Genomic DNA, 10,833 nt, shown 5'->3' on the forward strand with positions numbered 1-10,833 from the left:
AAAGCAGATTCCGTACTTGCCATGTTTCAAAGCAGACTCCATACTTGCCATGTTTCAAAGCAGACTCCATATTTGCCATGTTTCAAAGCAGACTCCGTACTTTCCATGTTTCAAAGCAGACTCCGTACTTACGATGTTTCAAAGCAGACATCGTACTTGCCATGTTTCAAAGCAGACCCCGTATTTGCCATGTTTCAACGCAGACTCCGTACTTGCCATGTTTCAAAGCAGACTCCATGCTTGCCATGTTTCAAATCAGACTCCATACTTGCCATGTTTCAAAGCAGACTCCGTACTTGCCATGTTTCAAAGCAGACTCCGTACTTGCCATGTTTCAAAGCAGACTTCATACTTGCCATGTTTCAAAGCAGACTCCGTACTTGCCATGTTTCAAAGCAGACTCCGAACTTGCCATGTTTCAAAGCAGACTCCGTACTTGCCATGTTTCAAAGCAGACTCCATACTTGCCATGTTTCAAAGCAGACTCCGAACTTGCCATGTTTCAAAGCAGACTCCGAACTTGCAATGTTTCAAAGCAGACTCCGAACTTGTCATGTTTCAAAGCAGACTCCGTACTTGCCATGTTTCAAAGCAGACTCCGTACTTGCCATGTTTCAAAGCAGACTCTGTACATGCCATGTTTCAAAGCAGACTCCGTAATTGCCATGCTTCAAAGCAGACTCTTAACATGCCATGGTTCAAAGCAGACTCTTAACTTGCCATGCTTAAAGGCAGACTCCGAACTTGCCATGTTTCAAAGCAGACTCCGAACTTGCCATGTTTCAAAGCAGACTCTGTACTTGCCATATTTCAAAGCAGACTCTGTACTTGCCATGTTTCAAAGCAGACTCCGAACGTGTCATGTTTCAAAGCAGACTCCGTACTTGCCATGTTTCAAAGCAGACTCTTAACATGCCATGGTTCAAAGCAGACTCTTAACTTGCCATGCTTAAAGTGTACACTGAACGATAAATTCGTCAAAGATATTATATTTCAATAAATAAATTGGTGACAATACCGAAAATTTCATCATAATTCACGCACCATGAGCTTTGTTATGGGCGATCAATGTTAGCATTTTTACCGGTGCGTCGATGCTCATTTGTCTGTCAGGAACTCCGCGTCATTTATGGGCGTCAAATCTGTGACGTCACAAGTGTGACCCAAACATAACCCTAAGGAATAATGGCGTCGCCAACTCATAGTGCTGAAAGTTCGTCAACTCCAAGTGATGCGTCGTCGCAGAGCCGTGATTGCGAGCTTGAGTTGAATTACGAGTCTTCTGACTTCGATGTCGAGGGTTCATCGGTTGACGGAGGTATACGGCCCTACCAATTTGAGCCCGAATTTAACGACGACAGTCACAGTGATTCTGCTGAAGAAAACGATGTCGGTGATGCTTTGGGCGATCGCCTGAATACTACCGAGTGGTAAGTGGTCGAATCAGCTGGTTTTGATAACATTAACTTTCGGAGTTCCGCATATTTTGAATAATTATTAACCTGTATTTCGGAGTAGTTTAAGTCCCAGAACGAAATGTTCTGATTACGTTCAATCACAGAACTCAGACATGCATAGCCCACTAAGTTTAATTTCATTTTCTGTATCTGTTGACATTATATTTGCAAGTCAGTACAATACGATCGGTGACATAACAGCTACCATTTAAGCTTCATATTATTGCCCTAGTAGTTAATTACAATTTATGATTAAATTGTATGCATAGGAGCTTATATTTGTGATGCATGTAATCACAGTCCCTCTATCCCCAACTGTGATGTAATTATAAATTATAAAGTCGAATTTAAGCAAGACATTTACTAATTAGCCAAATTGAAATTATCTTGTATATTGGACATCCAGCATTATATTAGACAGATCATGACAACCACAACACATACAATTAAATTGTAAGGGGCCAGAATGTTAGTATTTGGGAGGAGGCTTAAAAAACTTATTCCCAATAAGTTGCTGTGATGTTTTTGTTTTTTTATTTGAGACTTGGGGTGGGGTGGTGCTATATCGTAGAGGTAATGCTTAATGAATATTAAGGTGAAGACCGTATTTTCAAGTGTCAGGAATAAATGATTTTGAAAATATGCAAAAAAATATCAATCTTAAGATTTTGACAACTTACCTTTGATAGTTCTGATATGGTAATAATTTGTTCTCACAAATAATTATACTGTATTTAGGAGGTAAATAACAAGATAGTAAATTTCATTTTTGCTGAGATACCTGCTTCAAGTATATGTTGTTTATATAATTCAGGTGTCAGTGTAACAGATGCCATGTCATGCCCTCTGCTGAGGAATGTAGATGCTGTTATGAAATAATGCAGGTGAAAGCTGTCTGTGATGAAGTTCCAAATACAGCATGCATCGCAGAACATCCTGGATTTAAGCCAGTGTGTCTGGACAAGTATGTTTTGCTAACAGCTTATCATGTATATAGACAGTACCATGGAACTATTCCAGAATCCTCTGAGTAAGTATTAAAAGTCGCACATACTGGTCTGGTATGAACACAATTTTATTAGGACAAAATATATCATGGTTTTTGTTACACTGAAAATGTATTATGGTAGATGTGCATAAATGTTAATGAATGTCAGACCAATTACAATTATGTTTTGCTAGAAATTTCTGAACTTTGTGAACTGAAAATGGTTGACACATAAATATGTACAACCAGAACCTCAGTATTTTGTTGAGGGCCATACCAACTACATTACATTTGTAATTGTGTACTAACAGTATTCTCTCATGTCCAATAGAAGTATAGGCATTTTATTAGGTTGGAATAAACTGTGTGCAGTAGACAGAATTTGTACATTCAATTTATTTTCCTTGCAGGAGATACAGGTATGTTGCCTACAGGCAACTTGTCCGATGGTGCTGGGGATATTTAGGCAAAGATGTCAGAGTTCCACTCCCATCATGTGCAGTTCATCTTAGCAGAGAAACATATCCTTCACAGAATGGAGTTTATCAGGGATTTAATTATGTTGATTAAAAAACCTCGACTGAAAGTCAGAAACTGCCACTACTTTATTCGGTCTTTTGAACTCACTGCAGAGTGCAGGAGGTACTTTGTTCAACACATCACCTTTTGCCTGTGACATGGTACATTTTACCACTCTTGCAGTGACATTAGTTGTCACATTTTGTACATAATCTGTAATAAAGAATATTTTATTTTTTTAATTATTGTTATTGTTTTATTTGTTGAAAAACTGAGCTGTGGTTGTGATTTTAAGTAGCTTCAGTCATGCAAATATATAAAGCTGCTAGTGTACATGCATGTAGAACATTTTATACCGGTACTTACTGAAGGTAGGTTCTGTCTTTACTTGACGCACTGTGTAACTGCCTTTTTTAAATTTTGGATAAGTTATTTTATAGCAAGGATTTCCCTGCTTAGTAACAGCAGCATGTCGCCCACCATTTTCATTATAATGCATTGCTGCCAAGACAAGCCTATAAATAAAACAACCATGCATTATGATATACTGTATTTTACCACTAAGGACTTAATAGAATTACAAATTCTGAGTGTTAGAATACTTGTTACATACTACATCAATTGTGATTGCTAACTTTTGAAGTTAGAAGGCTCTATCATAGGGATAAGACCTGTCAGTAAATAATTAAAGTCAAAGACAGTAATGAGAACTTGTGTATTACACAGGTCTCCAAACCTGTTGATTTGTAAACAATATGTTGTTCTCTGTTTGATTGTAGAATTTAATGTGATAAAACTTATGATATTTGTACTAATTTAATCTACTAATTTGTTAGCCAGAACTACCAGGGCCAATGTTTTTTCAAAAATGTTGAATTTCAGGTCGTCATTTCAATGTTAATATATTTTGCTGCTATTAGACAACTGTACCAGTTGGAAGGTAGTTTTTTGGGGGGTACACATTGTGAAATAATACAATGACAAGTTTCTTTTATGGTGCCAAACTTTATCAACATAACTCCAGCCTACGTTTCCAACCCACAGTATATTACAACAAAGCTCTTTTGACCGCAAAGTTACTTGTTTATTTTCAATGTTGATTAATACAAGTACGCAGTTACCTGCACATCATTCCATTGTATGAGAACCCATGCATCTTTGGGGCAAACTGATTCACTACAGAATGGTATCCTTCCAGTTCTGAAGTCTGTTGTATTGTTGACAACTTAGGTATATCTTTCTTCATTTGTCGAGAATTGAGGAGCGTTATCAATTTCTCTAAGGGTTTAGTTCCTGGAAATATATATATAATATTTAGGCATTATAATAACAGCATACATATACCACCCTAGTCAAAGTGTGTTAAAATGTGAATAAGAGAGAAATACCTGGTTTTAACCATCGCTTTCTTCTCTCTTGTCTTGTTAAATCGTCATGTTCACATCTGGGAAAGAAAGTTCCATGCCCCTCATGAATATTTTGGATGTGGTTTCCAACAGATGTCCATTTGTCCATCATCAAATCACCATTTCCATCAGGTGTTGAGGCAGCAGTCCAATAAAGATGATTGGTGACACTTTTGATCCAGTCTTGTAATATACCACACTCTTTCTCTTTAGAAAGAGCTAGCATTTTTTTCTGTAGACCTTAAGGAATAAATCCTATCATCAGTATTCTGTGTTTTCAGTCATGATTATAGTTGAACTGTTGCAAGGTAATTTGCTGGTCATGTTATAAAATTGCACTTAAATTGCTCTGAATATTGAATATTATCAATATCACTGATGCTGTATTTGACTAAAATAAATTGAAAATATCCTACAAGGATTAACAATTTCATCTAAAATAATCTGTTCTACCCTAGTACCCATCAATGTTTGATATCAATAGACCACGGATAACAGTGGATCATTTGCATACCAATAGAACAATGGAAAAATGTTTAAGCATGATAAAACAGCTGCTCTCAAAGATTGTGGGGAGAGAAAACTGCTTACCTTTAGCAACATGCCACACATCCACACAGTGTTGAGTATCTGTCATGTTCTCTCTGACCCATTTAATTATTTGAACATGACGGTCTGTGACTATTTTGTAGATATTAATACCTTGACCCTGTAAAAATGCCACACTCCTTGCCAAACCTTCCTTCTCCATGTGGCAGCTACTTTTCACCTCGTTACTCTGAATATAAACAATAGATTCAATTTAATTATAAATTGTTACTAGATTGGTGTTTACATAAAACGAGGTACTTGGTAAGTAAAATGTATAAATACCTGCACAAGCTGTATGTCAATCATAGTACCATTATCAAGGTCCATGACTGAATATGAGCCAAATTTAGCACTATGGCCAGGGGTGTCACACCTCCCATCTCCACCTATGCAAAGTGACCTTCCATTTTGAAGTGCATCATCAATGTACTTTCCACGCATGTTTCCCCATACTTCCATTACTGCTGGTTGGAGGTAGTACCTTTGATGTTTCATGAAAGTATCCGTTGAAATACTTGGCATATTCATAAACTGTAGGACACGTAAAGTTTTTGATGCTAATGCCCCAGCTAACAAAATTCCACAAGAAAGTCTAAGATTTCCACTTGGAATGGAACCTATCATGGATTGGCTGTTCCATTTTGTGCTTAGTCCACAAAAAACACAATTCTGCTCCACTCTTACCATTGTGCCACATATGTGTGTGATTTCACCTAATGTAGGTGAAGAGCATCTGGTACATGTGTGGAATAAATTCATGAGTTGAGCTTCCCCAACAACAAACAATCTATTTTTCTGCATACACCTATAATTAAGAGAAATAAACTAAACTATATTTATTGTATAACATATTTTATTTTACCATAAACCGTGTGATCTGAAGCTACTCAATGCTCACCATGTTTACCTACTTTGATTCACAAATTTTCCCATTTATATTTTATAATTTTATTAAAACTTACCAATCATCAGCACTCGAATATGAAGCTTGTGATTCACATTCTGACTGTTCATACGTTTCATCAGAATCAGTTGTTGCATTGGACTCTGAACTTGACCAAGTTGTGTCAAGTTCATTGTCTGGGGGTGGTTCTTGTACTTGTATTGTTTGGTTTGGTTTCAGGAGATCACATTGTACTTGAACGCTTCTTCTTTCTGGAGGATGCAACATCTCTGTCTGGCAAACTGTAATGCAAATAACACAGTCAAGTTCAAATACAATACCAAATGTAATTGTCCCATCTGAAAACCTGGCAGTGTGATGGAGAACTTTTTTTAAAAAAAATCTGAGGGAAAGAGAAAAAAAATATATTCATTGTCAAGATACGAGAAAAAAATATTTTCAACATAAAATATTCTCCTAGCCTCCCCACATACAATACATACCTTTATTTGATCCAAAGGGCCTTACTTGTACACGCACACTTCTCTTATTAGGCTGCTTGTAAGATATTTGAGTACCATATGTTCTAACAGTCTTAGCCTTGGTTAAAGTCTTAAATGTGAAACAAAATTTAGGAAGTGATTATTTATTTATTTATAAACACACTAATATAAACACACCAAGACGCTGTTTATAGAATACATACATGTTTTTCATGCAAGTTTCTCGCAAATGTTCAGTACCTGAATAGAGCTGTCGGTAAGAGAATCAGTGTCCTGTACTTGGTGGCTTGTGTCCTCGTCATGGGTGTCCTCCGAATACTGCAGAGTTACCTGTATCAAACAATGATTACAAATAATAATGTATGAACAAAACAGACAAGTGAACGTACGTAATAGCATTACCGCCATAGACAGTCGTTATGTGTAAACGTAAACATACTCGCGGTAAATTCAGTGCGCGGCACATAGTCGAACATGAACGAATACAAATACCTACCCTAGCATTTTCTCTTTTAAGAAAAGCAATCCTTGGCCTTTTAGGCGTTGACACAGCCGGATACGCTGGACTTGTATCAGTCTTGTTACTAATACTCTCCGCCAGGACACCGGTATGAATTGTTGGCACGGCATCTTTGTGCAAAGTTTTTCTTCCGGGAACTTGTCCCATCGCACGCATAAACTTGTATTTTGCCGGGTAGCACTCGTCTGTGAAATGGACTGAGCAAAGCACAGAATGCTTCGTAGGACCATGCCATTTAGCTCTCTTCACCCGAACAAACTTCGTCCAAAGTTTGCTCAAAGACGGTCTGTCGAGGGGGAATGCGTGAAGCGAAACACCGTCAAGGTTCGTGTTCCAGCACCCGAAAGCAACGCAGCGTTTACCTCGTCTGTCACAACGACTTGACATTACTAGTTTAAATACGAAGCTCAAATGAATAAAAAAAAATCCCAAACGCAACAGTTCGCGTCTTTGGTTGCAATATCACTAAAATAAAACCGTAGAACATACACGAAAATCAACAATAACACAGCTGATCACGAACGATATTTACATACGGTTTACATATCAATGGCGGCAAACTGAACAGGGCGGTCACACTTATGACGTCACATCCAAGAGGTCATGTAAACGAGGTCAAACGGGGGGAGCTTACGTGCGATTTTAACAGAATCCGCTATATTTCGTAAATGAGTCATCGGATTTTAAAACAAATTTCTGGTGTTTGATATTTAAATACAAGATAGCAGAAAATGAAATAAAATCTAGCGTTCAGTGTACACTTTAAAGGCAGACTCCGTACTTGCCATGTTTCAAAGCAGACTCTGTACTTGCCATGTTTCAAAGTAGACTCCGTACTTGCCATGTTTCAAAGCAGACTCCATACTTGCCATGTTTCAAAGCAGACTTCTTACTTGCCATGTTTCAAAGCAGACACCGTACTTGCCATGTTTCAAAGCAGACATCGTGCTAGCCATGTTTCAAAACAGACTCTGTACTTGTGATGTTTCAAAGCAAACTACGTACTTGCCATGTTTCAAAGCAGACTCCGCACTTGCCATGTTTCAAAGCAGACTCCGTATTTGCCATGTTTCAAAGCAGATTCCTTACTTGCCATGTTTCAAAGCAGACTCCATACTTGCCATGTTTCAAAGCAGACTCCATATTTGCCATGTTTCAAAGCAGACTTCGTACTTTCCATGTTTCAAAGCAGACTCCGTACTTGCGATGTTTCAAAGCAGTCATCGTACTTGCCATGTTTCAATGCAGACCCCGTATTTGCCATGTTTCAACGCAGACTCCGTACTTGCCATGTTTCAAAGCAGACTCCATGCTTGCCATGTTTCAAATCAGACTCCATACTTGCCATGTTTCAAAGCAGACTCCGTACTTGCCATGTTTCAAGCAGACTCCGTACTTGCCATGTTTCAAAGCAGACTTCATACTTGCCATGTTTCAAAGCAGACTCCGTACTTGCCATGTTTCAAAGCAGACTCCGTACTTGCCATGTTTCAAAGCAGACTCCGAACTTGCCATGTTTCAAAGCAGACTCCGTACTTGCCATGTTTCAAAGCAGACTCCATACTTGCCATGTTTCAAAGCAGACTCCGAACTTGTCATGTTTCAAAGCAGACTCCGAACTTGCAATGTTTCAAAGCAGACTCCGAACTTGTCATGTTTCAAAGCAGACTCCGTACTTGCCATGTTTCAAAGCAGACTCCGTACTTGCCATGTTTCAAAGCAGACTCTGTACATGCCATGTTTCAAAGCAGACTCCGTAATTGCCATGCTTCAAAGCAGACTCTTAACATGCCATGGTTCAAAGCAGACTCTTAACTTGCCATGCTTAAAGGCAGACTCCGTACTTACCATGTTTCAAAGCAGACTCCGAACTTGCCATGTTTCAAAGCAGACTCCGAACTTGCCATGTTTCAAAGCAGACTCTGTACTTGCCATATTTCAAAGCAGACTCCGTACTTGCCATGTTTCAAAGCTGACTCCGAACTTGCCATGTTTCAAAGCAGACTCCATACTTGCCATGTTTCAAAGCAGACTCTGAACTTGCCAAGTTTCAAAGCAGACACCGTACTTGCCATGTTTCAAAGCAGACTCCGTACTTGCCATGTTTCAAAGCAGACTCCATACTTGCCATGTTTCAAAGCAGACTCCGTACTTGCCATGTTTCAAAGCAGACTCCGTACTTGCCATGTTTCAAAGCAGACTTCATACTTGCCATGTTTCAAAGCAGACTCCGTACTTGCCATGTTTCAAAGCAGACTCCGTACTTGCCAAGTTTCAAAGCAGACTCCGAACTTGCCATGTTTCAAAGCAGACTCCGTACTTGCCATGTTTCAAAGCAGACTCCATACTTGCCATGTTTCAAAGCAGACTCCGAACTTGCCATGTTTCAAAGCAGACTCCGAACTTGCAATGTTTCAAAGCAGACTCCGAACTTGTCATGTTTCAAAGCAGACTCCGTACTTGCCATGTTTCAAAGCAGACTCCGTACTTGCCATGTTTCAAAGCAGACTCTGTACATGCCATGTTTCAAAGCAGACTCCGTAATTGCCATGCTTCAAAGCAGACTCTTAACATGCCATGGTTCAAAGCAGACTCTTAACTTGCCATGCTTAAAGGCAGACTCCGTACTTACCATGTTTCAAAGCAGACTCCGAACTTGCCATGTTTCAAAGCAGACTCCGAACTTGCCATGTTTCAAAGCAGACTCTGTACTTGCCATATTTCAAAGCAGACTCCGTACTTGCCATGTTTCAAAGCTGACTCCGAACTTGCCATGTTTCAAAGCAGACTCCATACTTGCCATGTTTCAAAGCAGACTCTGAACTTGCCAAGTTTCAAAGCAGACACCGTACTTGCCATGTTTCAAAGCAGACTCCGTACTTGCCATGTTTCAAAGCAGACTCCGTACTTGCCATGTTTCAAAGCAGACTCTTAACATGCCATAGTTCAAAGCAGACTCTTAACTTGCCATGCTTAAAGGCAGACTCCGTACTTGCCATGTTTCAAAGCAGACTCGTACTTGCCATGTTTCAAAGCAGACTTCTTACTTGCCTTGTTTCAAAGCAGACACCGTACTTGCCATGTTTCAAAGCAGACATCGTGCTTGCCATGTTTCAAAACAGACTCTGTACTTGTGATGTTTCAAAGCAAACTACGTACTTGCCATGTTTCAAAGCAGACTCCGTACTTGCCATGTTTCAAAGCAGACTCCTTATTTACCATGTTTCAAAGCAGATTCCGTACTTGCCATGTTTCAAAGCAGACTCCATACTTGCCATGTTTCAAAGCAGACTCCATATTTGCCATGTTTCAAAGCAGACTCCGTACTTTCCATGTTTCAAAGCAGACTCCGTACTTGCGATGTTTCAAAGCAGACATCGTACTTGCCATGTTTCAAAGCAGACCCTGTATTTGCCATGTTTCAACGCAGACTCCGTACTTGCCATGTTTCAAAGCAGACTCCATGCTTGCCATGTTTCAAATCAGACTCCATACTTGCCATGTTTCAAAGCAGACTCTGTACTTGCCATGTTTCAAAGCAGACTCCGTACTTGCCATGTTTCAAAGCAGACTTCATACTTGCCATGTTTCAAAGCAGACTCCGTACTTGCCATGTTTCAAAGCAGACTCCGTACTTGCCATGTTTCAAAGCAGACTCCGAACTTGCCATGTTTCAATGCAGACTCCGTACTTGCCATGTTTCAAAGCAGACTTCTTACTTGCCATGTTTCAAAGCAGACACCGTACTTGCCATGTTTCAAAGAAGACATCGTGCTTGCCATGTTTCAAAACAGACTCTGTACTTGTGATGTTTCAAAGCAGACTCCGTATTTGCCATGTTTCAAAGCAGATTCCGTACTTGCCATGTTTCAAAGCAGACTCCATACTTGCCATGTTTCAAAGCAGACTCCATATTTGCCATGTTTCAAAGCAGACTCCGTACTTTCCATGTTTCAAAGCAGACTC

General features: G+C 39.3%; 2 protein-coding genes and 1 long non-coding RNA gene across 3 annotated transcripts; 1 reads left to right on the forward strand and 2 right to left on the reverse strand.

Annotated features, from left to right (window-relative positions):
* The first annotated feature begins 1,117 nt into the window (after nucleotides 1–1,117).
* On the forward strand, nucleotides 1,118–3,206 carry LOC144357738 (uncharacterized). Its single transcript, XM_078011783.2, has 3 exons — nucleotides 1,118–1,430; nucleotides 2,272–2,487; nucleotides 2,856–3,206. Exons 1-3 carry the CDS (start codon nucleotides 1,186–1,188, stop codon nucleotides 3,013–3,015), a joined length of 621 nt encoding a protein of 206 aa, XP_077867909.2. The 5' UTR covers nucleotides 1,118–1,185; the 3' UTR covers nucleotides 3,016–3,206.
* A 995-nt stretch (nucleotides 3,207–4,201) lies between these two features.
* Nucleotides 4,202–4,390, reverse strand: LOC146737826 (uncharacterized). Its single transcript, XR_014930750.1, has 2 exons — nucleotides 4,353–4,390; nucleotides 4,202–4,257 (listed from the first exon to the last, which is right to left on the reverse strand). It is a non-coding gene; the product is annotated as an uncharacterized LOC146737826 (long non-coding RNA).
* A 300-nt stretch (nucleotides 4,391–4,690) lies between these two features.
* On the reverse strand, nucleotides 4,691–6,755 carry LOC146737827 (uncharacterized). Its single transcript, XM_085504824.1, has 6 exons — nucleotides 6,588–6,755; nucleotides 6,348–6,456; nucleotides 5,924–6,146; nucleotides 5,244–5,766; nucleotides 4,962–5,148; nucleotides 4,691–4,761 (listed from the first exon to the last, which is right to left on the reverse strand). The coding sequence occupies exons 1-6, from the start codon at nucleotides 6,753–6,755 to the stop codon at nucleotides 4,691–4,693; spliced, it is 1,281 nt and encodes a 426-aa protein (XP_085360950.1).
* Between the last annotated feature and the right edge of the window lie 4,078 nt (nucleotides 6,756–10,833).

This window comes from Saccoglossus kowalevskii, chromosome 10, assembly GCF_978046115.1.
Source record: "Saccoglossus kowalevskii chromosome 10, keSacKowa6.1, whole genome shotgun sequence".
Lineage (NCBI taxonomy): Eukaryota > Metazoa > Hemichordata > Enteropneusta > Harrimaniidae > Saccoglossus > Saccoglossus kowalevskii.

Bases quoted from the DNA above. Each gene is read 5' to 3' on its own strand.
- LOC144357738 (XM_078011783.2), top strand. From the start codon at position 1,186: ATGGCGTCGCCAACTCATAGTGCTGAAAGTTCGTCAACTCCAAGTGAT. The intron at 1,431-2,271 runs GTAAGTGGTCGA...TATATAATTCAG, and splicing joins CGCCTGAATACTACCGAGTG to GTGTCAGTGTAACAGATGCC. The intron at 2,488-2,855 runs GTAAGTATTAAA...TTTTCCTTGCAG, and splicing joins ACTATTCCAGAATCCTCTGA to GAGATACAGGTATGTTGCCT.
- LOC146737827 (XM_085504824.1), bottom strand. From the start codon at position 6,755: ATGGCGGTAATGCTATTACGTACGTTCACTTGTCTGTTTTGTTCATAC. The intron at 6,457-6,587 runs GTACTGAACATT...TTCACATTTAAG, and splicing joins TTACCGACAGCTCTATTCAG to ACTTTAACCAAGGCTAAGAC. The intron at 6,147-6,347 runs GTATGTATTGTA...TTTGCATTACAG, and splicing joins GCCCTTTGGATCAAATAAAG to TTTGCCAGACAGAGATGTTG.